This window comes from Prosopis cineraria, unplaced genomic scaffold, assembly GCF_029017545.1.
Source record: "Prosopis cineraria cultivar Desert tree isolate PC_DT_omini unplaced genomic scaffold, ASM2901754v1 PC9, whole genome shotgun sequence".
Lineage (NCBI taxonomy): Eukaryota > Viridiplantae > Streptophyta > Magnoliopsida > Fabales > Fabaceae > Prosopis > Prosopis cineraria.
Window position 1 is genome coordinate 5,256,840 of NW_026555340.1, and position 18,969 is coordinate 5,275,808.

General features: G+C 33.5%; 1 protein-coding gene across 1 annotated transcript in view; it reads left to right on the top strand.

The window, feature by feature from the left end:
• Window positions 1–14,726, top strand: part of LOC129320394 (zinc finger BED domain-containing protein RICESLEEPER 2-like) — an 81,554-nt gene extending 66,828 nt beyond the window's left edge. The window contains exon 5 of the mRNA XM_054965822.1: window positions 14,316–14,726. Coding sequence (XP_054821797.1) covers window positions 14,316–14,726 — 411 coding nt within the window. The remainder of the gene's footprint in view (window positions 1–14,315) is intronic.
• Window positions 14,727–18,969: the final 4,243 nt, after the last annotated feature.

Consider the following 18,969-nt stretch of genomic DNA (forward strand, 5'->3'; position numbering starts at 1 on the left):
TATATCTCAAGAACATGTGACAATATTGTTATTACCAATAAAAGATTTTGCTATAATATATATAGATGATATTTTAATATTCTTAAAGGATAAAGAAGAACATGAAAAACACTTAAAAAAATTTATAACCTTAATAGAAGAGAAAGGATTGAATATATCACCTAAAAAGGCAAAATTAAGAAAAGAAAGAATAGAATTTTTAGGTCAATATATAACTAATAATGGAATAGAATTACAGGAACATATTATTAAAAAAATATTAGAATTTGATAAAATAAAAAATAAGAAAGAAATTCAATTATTTCTAGGACTAGTGAATCAGGGTAGGAACTATATTTCAAACTTATTAAAATTAACAGCAAAAGTAAGTAAATTAGTTGGAGAAAAGACAATATGGATATGGGATAAAGAAAAAGAAAGAATAATCTACTAGATCAAAAAATTATGTCAAGATTTACCTAAATTAACTATTCCAGTAAATAATAATGTAATATGGATAATTTATATAGATGATAGCGAAAATTATTGGGGAGCAGCTTTATCTCACATCAATAAAAATTAAGAAGAAGTAATAACTAAATATGCTAGCAGAAAATTTAATGATTCTCAAACTAGATATCATTCTAATTGGAAAGAATTTTTAAAAATAGTAAAAGCTATACAAAAGTTTGAATTATTTATTGTAAACACTAAGTTCATTATAAGAACTGATAATACTAAGTAAAACATTGGTTGAATAAAGGAATTAAGACAACTCAATTATATAATAAAATATTAATTAAGTGGCAATATGATATGTCTTATTATAATTATAAAATTGAATATATCAAGGGTAAAAATAATCTTATTGTTGACTATTTGTCCAGATCGAGCTAAATATAAAGGAGACAAGTATGATGACATATGGTGGTGGTGGTTCACCAAAAGGACCAATAATGACCCCACTAGACCAAGTAATTATGGAGGTGAATATTCTAAAAATGAATATGAGCCTAATGGTTGGATAATTAAATACAAGTATGCAATCATTATCTAAAATAGTAGTTCATCTAAAAAATGAGGTGAATATTTTGACAAGTCAAGTAAAGGTCTTAGAGAAATCTAAGAAACCAATATCCCAATTCCCTCAAAAACAAGTAATACAAGTAGCTGAGTCATCTACTCAGACACTTGATTCTCTATTTTAGCCTCATAGTCCAAATAGATCTGGTCCAATAATTCCTTTTACCGAAATAGTAAAAGAAGCTGGAAAGTCTAAAGCCTAAATAGTAACTAAAACATGTCAGAATAGAGAATTATTAAATATTTAGGATTTAGACTTTTCATCTTCCATTCAACTTATACCTCTTCTAAAAGAAGAAGTTCAAGCCTAGTGACCTCTCCATCCTTTAAAACCCTAGAACAGTATACTTATTTCAAACTCTTTATCAATAAGACCAACCATTTTCTCCTTCTAAACACCAATAATATTAAATATATTTCCCATTATTCCTTCAAAAAAAGTCATTGTTTATCTAAACACTAATCCAGAACTTGTAAAAAGCCTTTTTAATTATGGCCTTATCCACTCAATATGTCAATCTAATGATATCTCAGAAATATCCAAACTTCCAGATTCCATCAAAGAAGCCGCTAAACATTATTTTGAAATTGTAACTCAATACCGAGTTTATATTCAGTGTTACTAAACAATAGCTGAAATAACTCTTGACAAATTTTATCATTCAATTAATCTGATTAAATTTGAGACAACAAGAAGACCTTTTAAGTATGACAAAGAAGAAAAAGAAGATATTATGAATGATGAAGACCTCAGATACAAGATCTCCACTATCAGAGCACAAGAAGTGAACATTATTTTTTCAAGAACTCAATAGGACAACAACTGTAGATAAAGCTTAGTGGACATATTTCATTGGCCCTAATATATGTACCTTCTTAGTAGGAAGAAATAGAAGAAATTCAAGAAGTTTTAATAATTGGTATGAAAGATTAAGAAATAATCAAATGGAAAATGATGAAGGGACAAAAAAGAAAATATGTTAAGTATTATCTAAATATGCAATCCACAAATGTAAGTATTGTGAAGAGAGAAGACAAGCTAATAAAGACTATGAAGACCCATCCATCAACATGAATATTTTGGATTAGTCTTATTAACATATAAAGACAATAAGAAGATGGCAGAAAAGTAGCTGACAAGACAAAAGTGATTGCCAACTCTTAAAGAAAAGTAAGGTAGCAGGCAAAGTGAAAAATAAAGTCAAAAAGAAGCCAAAAGTTAGTTTGTCTCTTGCAATCATTGTAATTATTTCTTTACTTTTCCATTTAGTCAAAAAGTAGGTTTGTTTCCTTGTAATCATAATGATTACTTTTTATCATCAATTAACCATGATCATGTGATTAAGGTTGGTATGCTAGCTCTATATAAAGTCTTGTAATCTCAGAGGTAGGACAGGAGCTCAACTTCTTCTCTTTGCCTCCCTCTTGTAATCTCGAGTTTAAAATTCTTTGATCTCTTCTTACTATCAATAAAAGTATTTATTTCAATTATTTCAACCTTTGCAAATATTAAAGAGTAATAGGTATGGCTGAGTAATTTATTTTTAGGGAGTAAAGGGGAATTATTATCTGACCCTTAACAAAATTTTGATTTCCGCAATGATCCTATAAGGGGGATTGCTGGTTATGTGTTGCTATGGCTACACCTCCAACAGGAAACGAAGGAAGGCTGTGTTGTGCTGGTCTGAAGGAAGTGGTTCTGTGAAAGGTCTATAGCCAAGATTAAGAGACTTCTGGCTTGTTAATCTTAGTATGAAAGAGGACTGAGAACCTTTTATATTCTATTATGACCTGAATCATTATCGGTCATACCCTATAGTAGCACATAAATAGTTGGTTATGATAGATTAAATTTAATAACTAATATGATGTGAGAGAATATCATGTAATTTTTATACTTTGAATTTATAAGATAAATTTGAATTAGACGTGATATCATGGATTAAATTTATGAGATAAATTTAATTATATTTTTATGGGTCTTTTAAGTGGAAGGCGAAAACCCTTATCTATGTACTATATATAGATAGGGATGTCCTTTATGAAGGATGAGAGAGTTAGAAAAGTTCTGATGGTGGAAAAAAAATACTTTAAGAGCCATGAAACACCCTATAAAAAGGAAAAATAACATTCAAAGAAGAATGGATGCTAGGAGCACTAGCACACTATTCGAGTTAGATAGCCATTCGTGTGGATACTGTTAGAGGAGCAAATCTATGTTGTCAGCTCTTGAGATCCAAACTCTTGAAAAGAATGTGCCCCAAGTTTAAAGAATTAAAAGGTAACTCTTTTATCCACCTTGACTTAAACGAGTTCGTTCGATTCATATCAGGATAGGGACTTTAAAATTTTAATCTTTCACTGCATCTCCCTATCCAACAATACATGCATATATGGCATTAGAAGATTAAGCATTGGAATTATCATGCAAGTGACTTGCAACCTAGACTAACTTTAACCTTACTTAACCAAATGACTTGTAATTAGTTTTGTGGCAACTTGTTTAGTAGGTGGCCATTATATTTTCATCCAATAACACATTTTACCTAGTCTTAGGATTAATTTTTAGATCATTCATTCATATTTTCAGATTTCAACCTTTAATTTTATCAAATCCTCTCACTTCTCTCTCTACACCTCCACTCTCTCTCCTCCATATCTCTCAATCTAACTATCCAAATTTCACAAAACCACCACCATTCACTTCTTCTTTTCTTCCTCCACATAACATAATAGCTTTCTTAAGGATCAAACCAAGCCATCTTTGGGCGAAATCATGGTGAAGAAGACCATAATTTTGGAGCTTCATCTTGTTCATCACTTGAAGATGCAAGGCTAGATTCTTGAAGGAGCTACTATAAGGAGGAGGAAACCTTGAGTTTGTATTATTTTCTAGTTGGATTTGAATTTCTTCTCTCTACTTTTTCTCTCTCTAGAATTATAAATTTGTGTGACTCTTTGATCTTGTTATTTCAAGTAATGATTCATATGATTGAAAGATAGTTGTTACAACTTGAGTTTTATTACTTTGAGCTCCAGATTTTCCCCTCTTCAAGTTGATTCATAATCTTATTTAGCTTGATGAGTTTAACATGTTTTCTTAATTGTCATAATCTTGCAAACTTGAATGCATGTGAATATCTTCATGATCATAATCTTGAGTATGTTGATTCCTTCATATATGCTTTGCCTAATTGACTCATGTTTGTAAGACTTTGGTTCAGCTTAATGCTAGCTTTGTTTTAGCTCATTCTAAGACCATAATCTTGGATTGGGGTTAGTTAAGGTATTAGCTAAGTCTTGATTAATATAACTAAGTTACTAAAACCAAAGAGAAGAGAAAAGAAACCGAACTAGCTAGGTTGTAATCAAACAATAATAGGTGATCAATTCCACATAGGAGTTCCTACTTTCAATAGGTTTTCACACACCTACTCCATTCACCTTAGAATTAAGTTAATTAGCTTATTTAGCTTTGATATTAAATCTATCCAAAATCACCTTTAACTTATAGCACATTTTAAACCTAAATTTTCCAACTAAGCCTCCTTATAGAGATCAACCTAGGTTCACACTAATACTGCATTAGTATAGCTTAGTATTATTTTGCTAAGATAGTAACAACCTTAGTGAAAATTTGGCATTGTTGCTGGGGAGGCAAGGCTAGGATTTGTTTAGGGTTGACTTATGTTTAATTTGTCAATTCTGTGATTTTTATATTTTTTTGTGATTTTTTGTGATTTTTGGCATGATTTTGTGAAGTTTGGGTTACTAAGAGTGTAGCTTTGTGAAAACTGATTTCCTAATTTTCTTGGATGAATTTTGAAATTTTGCTGGGAACTACTCTATTAGGGAAAAAATATAAAAATTTGTGTATAAAAATATTTATATCTTAGCTATTGAAAAAAAGTGGTGTGGTACAATTTGGATTTGTATACTCCACTAAGTGAATTTTTGAAGTACATAAGGTCAAATACACTTTTTCAGAGAACTTCAGGACTCTGTATTAATTTTATGTGCCCATAACTTTTTCTGTATGTATCCAAATTTTTCCATCCAAATCTTAGATTTCTCCTTAGTATCTTATCTTCATTTTTTTTGTTTTTTGTGATTAAGCCACTAACCTCTTTGAAACAAGTGATAAACCTCACAAGGTCAATTTGGAAGAAATTCTATTTCTAGATTGCTGTAGCTAGAATTGCAAGAAAAACTGGGAAGTATTGGATATTTGAAAAATATGAAATTTTTATATATTTTTTTTAGTATCTTCCCTAATTAAAAGTAAATTTTCAGGTCATTTGGATGTGGGAATTTATTTTTAGAAATTGCACAAGCAGACTGGGTAGAAAGTAGAGTTCCAAAACATCCAGTTTTAGAAGAAGACTTTTCTTGAGAATTTCTAAACTCTTCCCTTGCGTGTTTTAGTGCTGACTTCACCTTATTATTTTACTTAATTTTGTGTTTGAGTAATTTTTTAAATTTTCTCTAATTTAAAAAAATATTACTTTTCTCTTTTGCTTTGCTTGTAAGTCTTTTACTTGCTTGCATTGCAAGTTTTTGTGTGTTTTGCATTCTTTGAGTCTTTCATTTTTTTAGAACCAGCTTTAGGTGTTCTTGTTTTTGTGTCTTTAGTGTTTTTATTGTTGATTTTGGTTCTTGTTCTTCATTTTCTTTGCATTACATTGCATGACCCATGGGAGACCTAGTGAGTAAATACCAATTGATCAAGAGATTGAGAGAACCTTAGGAGGATAAGAAAAGAGAAAAATTCAATTGACAACCATCTTGTTTTAGAATCCTCCATGGCTGCTCCTAATCACAACATTGATCTTGCTCATTTAAGAATGCCTAGAAACTTCAATAATGACCATAATCCCAACCTAATGTCAATCTTATGCTTCAAAATGTTCAAAACCAAAATTTTGGGGTTGTTAACCAAGGAAATGGTATAAATCTTGAGGGTCTAGCACCAATTCCACCTTTAAACAACACTCAAATCCATTCACCAAACCTAGGGAATAATGGAAACTTCATGCAAAATCATAATCGTGCATTTCAGTAATCCTCCAAATGATGAGATTTTCATTAGGCAACTTACTTCTCCTAGTTTGAATACTAATTCCTATGGTTTGTACATTCCTTAACATGATCATATGTTTGACCTTAAACATTCTCTTATTCAACCATTACCTAAGTTTCATGGGTTGCCCTGTGAGGATTGTCATAAATTCTTACATTCTTTATATCTTGTGTGCAATACCATGAAATCAGTGGGTACTCATATAGATGAAGTTCAAGTTAGGGCATTTGTGTTTTGTCTTGAGTCACATGCTAAAGAATGGTATATGAACTTTCCACCTCATATTAAGGTACACACTTGGGAAGAGTTGAGGGATATGTTTTTGAATAAATTCTTTCCATTACCTAAGCCAGCTGGCTTGAGAAAACAAATCATAAGCATAGTATAAAATTTTGATGAATGTCTTTTTGAGTTTTGAAATAGATTCCAATCTATGCTAGTTAGATGTCCATGTCATAAATCCTAAGTGAGCACTCTTCAATATTTCTATGATGGTCTCTTGCCTAAGGATAAGATGAGTCTCGATGCCGCCTCTAATGGCTCCCTTAGTGATTTGTCTCCCAACAAAGCTTAGGAATTGATTAATAAAATGGCACAAAGTAAAGCTCAATGTAGAGTGAGGGAACCAAAGTAGCTTCAGTTGCTAATGGTTTGCCAAGCTCACAATTAGATGACCTTGCATAAAGAATTGGAAAGCTCATTTCACCATAAATAAATGCAAATACACATGCTAACTTTAGGAATGTGTCAAATGTTGGTGTTCCTTGCAATGCTATGGTTCCTATGTCTTGTTCTTGTTGTAACTCTTTCATGCATAGTGATGGTAATTGTCCTTTACAATATGAATATGCTCATGAATTGAATGATATGTATAGGGCAAATAACCAAGGATGAGGTCAACAAGGCATGTATGGGAACATACAATCCAACTTGGAAGAACCACCATAATTTGTCTTACGCCAATCCAAGTGGAGTCTTAAATCAAGGACAACAAGTAGGGCAATTCCAAAGGTTTTAAAATAGTGACAACTCAGTGCCATAAGGACAAGGTAGTACCTCAAATTTTTATCAAGGTAAAGGTAATGGTTCTTACTCTCAACCTTCTAGTACTTCTAGGCAACTTGTACCTATAGAGGGACCATCTTCTTCACATTCTAATGCCAATACCATGCCGTCCAAAAATTTTGAGTTGTTATTAAATGAGGTTAAGAGTGATAGAGAAGCTCAACAAGCTCTAAACAAAGCTACCAATAATGATATGTCCTCTGTGAAAAATGCTATAGAAGTTTTGTATAAGCAAATGAGTGTTTTAACTAACCATATTTCTTCTACTAATGTTCAACAACCTATTTTGCCTAGCAAATATGGTCATCAATCCTAAGTCTTCTATTAACTCCATTAAGCTTAGAAGTAGATAAATGGTTGGTAAAAATGATGAAAATGAACTTGTTGATGGAAAATTTAATTATGAAAAATCTGTTCCAGCACCTATTCTTTGTGATTTTAATGCAAATTCTTGCACTAATGATGCTATTTCTTGTAATGATGAAGATGAGGAAGGTGTAGAACAAGTCTATAGTGATCCCCTACCTAAAAAGGAGCCAAAAGAGCAAGAAAATTTAAGAAATCAAGTCCAAAATGCCACTGTACAGCACCAAAACGTGAATGTCCAGTAACATGAGAAGGAGAAGAAGGGTCAGGAAGCTACACTAAGTCAAGAAATTGTGAGGAAATTGCCCTTCCCTCAAGCTCAAGCATCCAAATCACTAGCTCAAGCACCACAAGACCAAGAGGTGATGAACATCTTTTCTAAAATTCAAGTGAATGTGCCTCTTTTAGATTTGATTAGAAACATTCTTAAATATGCCAAGTATCTCAAGGAGTGTTGCACAAATAACAGGAAATTTAAACCAAATGCTAGAGTTCAATTGCCATCCTTTATTAGTGTTATCATGAAGCCCCAACTTCCCATAAAGTGTGAGGATCTTGGATCCTTCATTATTCCTTTGCCAAATTAGTCCTCTAAAGTTTTATCATGCATTGATTGATTTAGGTGCAGCAATAAATGTGATGCCTTCTTCCATTTATGCTTAATTGAAAATTGATTGTTTGCATGCTACTAACATGATTTGTCAATTAGTCGATCGAAGTATTAGGGGACCTTAAGGAATTGTTGAGGATTTGATTATTAGTATGAAAAATCTTCTATTTTTCGTTGACTTTGATGTTTTGGATATGGCTAACAAGGGGAATGGAGAGGATATACTCATTTTAGGTAGGCTATTCATGAGGACCACAAAGTCCCTCATTGATATGGACAAGGGGACTCTTGTACTTAAATGTGGTGATGAGATTGTTTTCTTTAACATCTATGAAACCATGAAACATCCTTATGAAGATTATTCTTTGCTAGGTCTAAATAAATACTATTGAAATTGTTGTTGATAACTTAGTAGATGAGCATGCTTTATCTTTGCCTCTTTCATGTGATACTTTATCATCTAATTTTGAGTCTAGTATGGATTGTGCATGCATTGATAGAATTTCATGTAATATTTGTAAAGATATAGAGTCTAGATTTCTTGATGAGGATTTCCCTTTGGACATGTCATTTGTGGCAACCTAGGTCATTCTTCACTAAGTTAACACTAATATAGTACTAATGGCAACCTAGGTCATTCTTCACTGAGGAGGCTAACTAAGATCAATTAGGGCTAAACTAGTGAACTAAATTAACCAAGAGTAGATTGATTTTAACTAATTAAACTAAATGGATAGATTTAATTAAAAAACCTAATTAACTAGTAAAATGAAAATGTTAGTATTTAAACCTTCCTAAATCGGAGTCTTAGAAGTTATGAGAGGCTAGATTCCTTGTCTGTTCTTTTTAATTAGGCTTAGGTTAAATTTACTCCCAAACATTTTCTCAAAAGTTTAATTTTATGACTAAAATGCCCCTAATGCACAAAATCCTACACTTAAGCATTTTTTCACAATTAATACAATAAGTATGTGATTTGGGCAAATATAATATGATTTTTGGTCAACAATAACAAGGAAAAGTATGTAATAAATGTAACTTATCAAGTAATTGATTAAGATTGTTGCTACCAAACTCATAAAAACATTGTTTTTAAAATTTTAAATGAAAGTATATTTTTTTACCATTTTATGGTTTCAATTTTAGAATATTGTAGATAAATTTAAAGTTATGTAACATGTAGTATTGTAAAAAAAAATTAAAAATTGAGGTTATTAGGGCACTTTTATGTAAGAGCGCACTAGTATTTCCAGAGCGCTTCTATCCAAAAGTGCTTTGATAGGTCCATCTATGGGAGAACTTCTTCTAAAAGCATTCCAATAGGACTATCCAAAGCGTTATCTCATGAGATGCCCACGAGAGTGCTTCCAACATTAACTACCAAAATAGTGCTAAGTTTCACACTATGTAGATAATTGTCAACTTAGGTCAATTCTCTTGAGGAGGCTTACTATGATTAGTTAAAGCTAACCAATGTCAAATAAACTACTTAAAGGGTTGATTGGTTTTGATTTGATTTTCTTAAAATTTAAAATAAAGCTTTAAAACTAGATTAAAGTGTTTTTTATGGTTTCTTATGAAGGGTAGGATCTTAGAGTTGGAATAGTGAGTGATTCATTGGCTTAAAATTTAATTAAGTTGGCTTTTGATTACTTTACCCTGTTGGCCTAAAATGAAGAAAACTAGAAAAATTATCTCTAGTCTCTTAACCTTCCCAACTCATAAATTAAGGTCTTATGTTCAACTAATTAGGTTAATTTTAAGCATTGAGCAAGTGTGATGTAAATTATGCATAAGTGATTTGGGCCTTCCTAAAAGGTATGTAAACTCCCAAGATTATGGTGAGAAAAAAAAGAAATCAAATTTCAACCACTTAAGATTATAGTGAGAAAAACAAGAAATCAAGCCTAAACTACTTAAGATTATGATGTAGAAAATGCAAGATAAGACACTAATGGAAATCTCAAAATTATGATAACATCCATTAATGTAAGGAAGTATCAAATACAAAAACATAATAAAACCAAAAAGTTCTCAACAATACACACAAATGAACTAAGATTATGGCCTTACAACATCAAGACATTGAAGAAAACTAGGGTAGAGTAATTAAAAACCAAAGAGATGTTAAGTGTTCGGCCTCATTCTTTTCCTCTTCCTCTAAGATCCACAAGCCTTTTAGTCTTCAAACTCCATGGAAAACCTCTTCTTCATACTTGGCCAAACTGAAACTCACCTACCATTGGAGATGAAAACTGTGGATGGATGAATAGTTGAATGAATGAAGACTAGGGTTGTGTGTGTGTGTTTCTTAGTGTAGTATAGGTGATGGACAAAATTTATGAAGAGAGATGGAAGAGAAGAGATGAAAGAATGAGAGAAATGAGCAGATAATTGAATGGAATGAGTATTGGATGAAATTGCTCCATCTTTGAATTAGTATGGATGCTTGTGAGTGATGAGTGATGTGTGTGTGAGTTGGCCGAAATTATATATGTGGACCAAGCCTAGAATGAACTTGGACACAAAGAAAATTAGGTTCAGATTAGAAGGGAAGCATAGAAGCCAATTTCAAGGTTATTTTATTGGCTACAAATCTAATTTTCCAAATCACAAAGTCAAAACAAGGATTAAGCAGAGGATAGGACTTTCCTAATTAGGAGATTTGATTGACTTAGTGCCACATGCTTATCATTTTAAATTTTAATTTTAATTTTTAAAGCTCCCTCTCCTCTTCTTGCAAGGTTTTGCATGCCTAACTGAAGCCTAAAAGCTTTCTTTGCTTGCCATTAGCTTAATTGACACAAGTCTAAGTGCACTTATTCACCTAAATCACAAAATAACAATTTTTTAATCTAATAATATATGTCTGACAAAATAAATTATATTTTTGCACAAGGACTTGATTATTTAAATGGAAGATCATTTATAAATGAAATTCAAGAGCAATGCCATATGAGAAGTACAATGTAAACACATGTACATGTAAAGCCCAAACTAGGTTAATCAAGTCAACAACCCTAAAGTGTGAGTTTTATGCAATATCTCCCAAACCAAAATGAATTTTTAAAAACCAATTGGACCATTATAAATCTGTGAAAATATGAAATTTAATCTAATAAAAACTAATTTTTCATAAAAGTGCAAATTTGGACCAAAATGCCCTTAGTGCACAAATTCACCTTTTAGGCGATTTTATAACTTTTAACACCAAGAATGCATAAAGGTAGGGAATATATCATGAAAAATAGGTCCTAAATGTATGGATATAGTGTGTAAATAATGTGTCTAATCAACCACCCAAAAGTGCTCCTATTTATACGAGAGCACTAGCTCTAGACATGCTTGATAAGTACTCCTGTAGGCAAAATATAAGTGCTCTGAAATGCATTTTTTATAGTAGTATATTAACAAAACAAATGATTGATCAACTCTAAAATGCAAAATAGGTCCTAAATGTGTGGATAAAGTTTGTAACTAATGTGTCTAATCAATTCTCCCATACTTATCTTTTACACACCGAGCAAAACAATGACAAAGATGCTCCTTCATCCCTTAAGACTAAGATTGAAGAAAAGGAGAAAGAAATAAAGAAATAAAGAAATAAAGTGTCCAAGGTTGACAATCCAAGAGCCTAAGAAACTTAACCCATTTGAAATCAATGTGATAATTTTAGAGAAACAATTTTCACTTTACAAACAAGCCTTTAACAATAGTCAATATCAAAGAGTAGCCTCACATAGTTAACTGTATACACTCTTCACTCAGAGTGTTTAGGGTATGTAATATCACTCAAGTTCCCTTAAAAAATTGCCATATTATGGGCTTGTAACACTTCTACATCTTCACCACCAATATAGCTGGTGCAATCAAGAATCAAGAGGACTTTATTATGGATGTAATGTAGGATATGAAAGGATAGTTTAGAAATGCATGTGAGAAATTAAGGTTTTCTATAAGAACTAGTCTTGGCCAAAATGATCCCCCTAGTATGCATTGCATAATAAAATTCAAATAGGTGACAATCTTTAGAAATGTAAGTAGGAATGGAGATGGGGATGAGTTGGGCAATAATGTTGAACTAGCAACCATCACTTCATAAGTTTCTTTTCCCCTTTTTTATTTTTTAACTTTCTTTCTTTTCTTGTTCACTTTCTTTTCTTTTTGAGTTGCTCTAACTCCTTGGAAATAGGAACCTTGCCTTTTTGAATTGGGCTGGTGTGATGAGGAAATGAAGATATGAATTGAACTATGAAAGATGGAAGATGGAAGATAATCACCATTTGAACCAAGCTATACAAAACATATTAAGACTAATGTAACATGTTGACCAAGGTTGTCACTACCTTTACAAAATAGTACTAAGTTACACTAATGTAGTAATGTGAATCTAGGTCATTCTTCTATGATGAGGCTAAGTTGGAAATTTTAGGTTGAAGTGTGCTACCATGTAAAGGTGATTTGGGAAAGATTTAGCCTTCAAACTAATTAACCTATTAAACCTAATTCTAGAGGGAATGGAATGGGTGTGTGTAAAACTATTAGAAGTAGGAACTCTTAATGTGGATTTGGTCACCTATCCTTATTTGATTACAACCTAGCTAGTTTGGTCTCCTCTCCCTTCTCTTTTATTTTAGTCACTTAGTTAAATCTCTTAACCAACCCTAACCTAAGATTAGGTCTTAGAGTGAGCCATAGCAAAGCTAGCGAGAAGCCAAACTAAAGTGTCACAAACATAAGTCAATTAGGTCAAGCACATATTATGGAATCAACATGCTCAAGATCATGATTCATAAAGATATTCACATGCATTCAAGTAGGCAAGATTATGACAAGCAAGAAAACATATTAATCTCATCAAGCTATATCAAGATTATGATAAACCTCAAAGAGGTTGAAAATCATATGCTCAAAGTAACAAAACTCAAGTTGCAACAACTATCTCTCAATTATATGAATCGTCACTTGAAATTACAAGATCAAAGAGTCATACAAATTTGTAATTCTAGAGAGAGAAAATAGAGAGATAAATTCAAATCTAGTTAGAAAATAATAAAAACTCAAGATTTCCTCCTCCTTATAATAGCTCCTTCAAGAATCTAGCCTTGCATTTCCATGTAAAGAACAAGATGAAGCTTTAAGTCCATGGCTAAATCTTCACCTAAAAATCACCCTTAGTAGCAAGGCTTGGATTCTTCTAAAAGCTCTAGGTTATGTAGAGAAAGATTAGAGGAAGAGAATGATGTAAATTTTGTGGAAGGTGGATGGTTAGATTGAGAGATATGGAGGAGACAGAGTGAAATTTTAGAGAGAGAAGTGAGAGAACTTGATGAATTAGAAGATGAAAATCTAATGAAATGTTTAAATGATCTCAAAATTCATCCTAAGCCCTCACTAAATCTATTTAGCTGAAATTCATAGGGAGTTATCTACTAAACAAGTTGCCACAAAACTAATTACAATTGATTAAGTCAAGTGAGGTTAAAGGTAGTCTAAGTTACAAGTCAACTTGAATAATAATTTCAATGTTGCTCTTCTAATCTCATATGTGCATGGACATATTAAGCTCTTATGTTCCCTTGGTAGCCTTGGAATTCATGGCCCATATGTATTAGAATCAGATTTGAAATTTTCTTCAAATCCTCTTAATCACATTACAACTATCTTGAGCTTTAACGAGTTAACTTGATCCATTGTGTGCAAGTGCATGGAAAACCCTTGTGTGCCTCTTGTGGCTTGAAATTAACACCCTAAATAGTCCATTTTAGGTCTGAATTCATGTGCTATTAAGCCTCTCATGTGCTTAGCCAAGTCTTGAACCAATCTCTTCCATACAAAGTTTTAATTCCTCAAAAGTAAAATCAAATTCAGAGTCTGAATCTAAGTCATTTACCAGTGAGACTGAGCCAGGGAGGCAATCGGGCAAGGGCTAGCATACTTGGTACATTCTCATTGTAAAGCCCGATTTCAATTTGAGTCGTGTACATAAACTTGTTATATGATATTATATGTTCCTAACTAGGAATGCATATCATTTTGTTTGGTTGCACTTGTTTCATACTATGTTTGAATGTAGAAGTGAGGTTTGAAAATTATTTGACCACTCTCGATTTGATTTGGATTCCTATGAAGGGTTTGGACGTGATTATCAGTATGGAGTGGTTGATGGCAAATAATGCCACCTTGGACTGTGCTAGGAAGATAGTTTTGTTACTGGTACATACTACATCGACTAATATTTCTTATGAGTCTAAGCTCTTATTAGTGGTACAAGTAGAGAAATTGATGCAACAAGGGTGTATGGCTTATATGGTTTTCTTCTCAATGCATGGGGTCTACAATAGAAGTATTGATAAGATTGGGGTAGTGAATGAATTCCCTGAGGTATTTACAGATGATATATCTAGTTTGCCTCCAAAAAGGGAATTGGAGTTCACCATAGACATAGTGCCAGGAACTAAACTAATCTCAAAGGCACCATATCGAATGTCACCAACTGAGCTGGCTGAGTTGAAGAAGCAGATAGAGGAGTTACTTGAATAGGGGTTTATTAGACTCAGTGTGTCACCTTAGAGATCACCTGTGCTGTTTATTAAGAAGAAGGATGGTAGCTTATGGTTCTGTATTGATTATAGACAGTTGAATAATGTGACGGTGAAGAACAAATATCCTTTACTAAGGATTGATGATTTGTTAGATCAATTGGTAGGAGTTTCGGTTTTCTCAAAAATTGACCTAAGGTCAGGATACCATCAATTAAGAGTGTGCTTGGAGGATGTTCCAAGATGGCTTTTCGTACCAAATATAGGCATTATGAGTTCTTGGTAATGCCATTTAAGTTAACAAATGGACCTACAGTTTTCATGGACTATATGAATCACGTATTTAGGCCTTACCTGGATCAGTTTGTAGTGGTATTCATTGACGACATTTTGATAAATACTATTGAAATGAGGAGCAGTATGCGAAGTATTTGAGGATTGTGCTACAAATTTTGAAGGACAACAAGCTCTATACCAACCTTAGCAACTGTGAGTTTTGGCCACGAGAGGTCCAATTTCTAAGACATATTGTGTCAGCAGAAGGGATTGTGATGGATCCGCATAAAGTGGATGTGGTGTTGAAATGGGAGAGACATAGTTTTATGACCGAAATACAGTGTTTTTTAGGATTGGCTAGATATTATCGTAGATTTATCTAGGGTTTCTCTCAGATAGCTTTATCATTGATTAGGTTGACCCGAAAAGATCAGCCATTCATTTGGGATGACAAATGCGAGATTGCATTTCAAAAGTTGAAGGAGAAACTAACTATGGCACTGGTGTTGATTATTCTTAATCCATGATTTCCATATGAAGTGTATACGGATGCATCTCTAAAGGGTCTGGGATGTGTGTTGATGCAAGATAAGTGGGTAATAGCTTATGCCTTTAGACAACTCAGGCTACATGAAGAGAATTACTTGACCCATGACTTAGAGCTTACTGCAGTTGTGTTTGCACTAAAGATTTGGCGGCATTATTTGTATGGAGCAGTGTTCAGTATTCTTAGTGACCACAAGAGCTTGAAATATTTAGTGGATCAGAAGGAACTTAATATGAGGTAGAAAAGGTGGATAGAGTTCTTGAAGGACTATAGGTTCAAATTTAAATACCATCCGGGGAAAGCATACATGGTTGCAGATGCCTTAAGTCAAAAGTCATTGCATGTCACTTGTCTAATGGTGCAAGTGCACAAATTGCTAGAATCCTACTTGTATATTCAGCATGACTTATCGGAATTAACTTTGTATAGTTTACATTCCATAGAAATTACCAATGAGTTTTGGAGAGAGTTAAGGACAGCACAGCTTGAGGATGAGTATCTGTTGAAAATTTGAGAAGATATGAAGGAAAGGTAGACCACAGACTTTGGTTTCAGTAATGATGGATATGTTGTATATCGAGATCAGGTTTGTATACTAGATGAGGGTGATTTGAGAAAGAAAATTCTGAATGAGGCATATAAGAGTAGATATACAATTCACCCTGGAGTAACTAAGATGTACCAAGATATAAAGCGATATTGGTGGTGGCCTAGAATGAAAAGGGATGTTACAAATTTTGTGTCTCAGTGTTTAATTTGTCAAAAGGTTAAAATTGAGCATCAGAGACCAGAAGGAACCTTACAACCACTAGAGATACCCAAGTAGAAGTGGGATAGTATATCTATGGATTTTATTTCGGGATTACTAAGAACTCAATCCAATCACGATTCTATCTGGGTGATTGTAGATAGATTGACAAAGTTAGCCCATTTCTTGGTAGTGCGAATAAGTGATTCATTGGAGAAGTTGGCAGAGATATACATTCGGGAAGTTGTGAGATTGCATGGGGTGCCAAAAGACATTATCCCTGATCATGATTTAAGGTTCACCTCAAATTGTTGGAAAGCGTTGTAAAGAGCAATGGGTATTGAATTAAAATTCAGCACAGCGTATGATCTGCAGATTGATTGACAAATAGAAAGGACTATACAGACTCTAGAGGACATGTTGAGAGCTTGTGCCTTGGAATTGAGAGGCAATTAGGATAGCCATCTTCCTTTGGCTGAGTTTGCCTACAATAATAGTTTCCACTCTACTATAGGGATGGCTCCTTATGAGGCACTATATAGAAGGAAATGTCAATCTCCTCTTTGTTAGGTCGAATTGAGTGAGAGAAGCATTATGGGTCCAGATATTGTAGATCAAACGACACAAAAGATTCAAATGATAAGGCAGAAACTTCTAATGGCTTAGCGTAGGCAGAAGAGTTATGCTGATAAACAGTGAAGGCCGTTGGAGTTTATGGTTGGTGACCATGTTTTTCTAACAATTTCACCTGTGACGGGAATCGGGAGGTCAACCAGAGCAAATAAATTATCTCCTCGATTCATGGGTCCATTTGAGATCCTTAAGAAAGTTGGGACGGTTGCCTACCAAATCACCTTACGACCACAATTATCTGGGATTCATGATGTTTTTCATGATTCTCAACTGAAAAAATATCAACCTTGTGAACACCGTAATTTATCCGGGCATTTTTTAAATTTAATAAAAATAATAATAAATAACCAAAATATATAAAAATACAAAAATAAAATTTAATCCTTTTTAGGATTTTTTTTTAAAATATTTGTTTAATCCAAAATCAAATTTTTAATCCCTTAATCTAATTTTTGAAATTAATAAACATAAAAAAATAATAAAAAATATATAGAGAGAGAGTTGGGGTTTCTTTTAAGAAATATATAAATATATATATAAACCAAAGGTTAACCATCAACTCCAGAATAGTTCTTTCAGTCAGAATACATGTGCATTTGCCCTTATGTCTCCTGGCCATCTGCTCAGCCTTGGATGAGAGAAAAAAGAAAAAATAACACAGCAAAAAAGCAATACGTACGTACTCATGAGCATTTTGAAGAAGAAGCAGAGATGAAACGCAGAAAGGAAGAAGAGAGAGAGAGAGAGAGACCCTAACCTACACGAAAGCATAAGAAAAAAACAGAAGGAGAGAAACAAAAATCATACATGTTACAGCAGTAGCAAACCAGGGAGAAGCAAACGTGCACAGTAAACACAGAAACAGAACCCGACAAGCCAGCTGATACACACAAAAAAGAAGAGCAAAGCAAACGCACACAGATAGTAGTAACACACACGAGCAAACAAAGCAGGAACATAGGCACGAGAATGCTGTTGCATGCAGTAATCTAAAACACGCAATCGGTTTTCCATCTCCCATGCAAACTTCTGAAGCAGGACCTGGTAAGGTTTAAAACTTATTAATCACACTCTATACTTATGAAAAAGGGGGACCGAGAGAAAAAGAAAAGGTGAAGAAAAATGAAAAAAGGGAGTCCACGAGAGAGAGGTAAAAAATGAAAAAAAACAGAGCATGGAGGGGGAGTAGAGAAAGACTAGAGATGAGGGAAAGAGGAAGACTGAAGGAGGGAGAGATGGAGAACATGCAAAGAACTGGGGACGAGAGGCATAGAACGAGAAAGGATAACAGAGACAGAGTAGAAAAGGAGAGGAAGAAAAGAGAGAGATGAGAAGCAAAAAAAAAATAGAGCATGGAGACGAGAAATCGAGGATAAGAAAATAGATAAAAACAGACAAGAAAAAGACTGAGAACGTGAGTCTGAGAGGAGACAGAAAAGGAAGCAAAAACGGAGCATCAGGATGAGGAAAAATGGAGGAAGGAGAGACCGAGGATGGACGAGAAAAAATGGAAGAAAACAGAGCATAGAAGGAGAGAAACGAAAATGGAGAAAGAAATGAAAAACCAGACATGCACAAGGAAGAAGAAGACCGTGGCTTCAGCGGTAAACGGAGTTGACCGGAAAAAAAAAAGGGAGAGCCTGTGATTTTGGCTTCAGATTTTTAGGGGAAAGAAAAAGAGGCTGAGTGAGGAAGGGAAGCTAGAAACGAACACAACAAAAAAAAAAAATAGGAGGAGTAAAAAAAAAGAGCATGGAGGAGTAGGTATGAACACGTAGAAAAGCACTGGGGGGAGGAATGAGAGAGAGCAGCAATCGTGAAGTTCAAAAAATAATACAAGAGGAATCAGGATATTGCACCGTCCTATACAGCCTTTGTTGAGATCAAGGCTCCTGTATTTTCACAAGATGCATGGCGTTGTGTGTGGCATATGATTCAGAGTGACCTGGTTCATGGATGAGGTCTTGACTTCCTTCTCAAAAAATGCATTGAGCCTGCATTAACAGGTTTGGCTAAAATATTTTGCTTGAAGGATTGCTA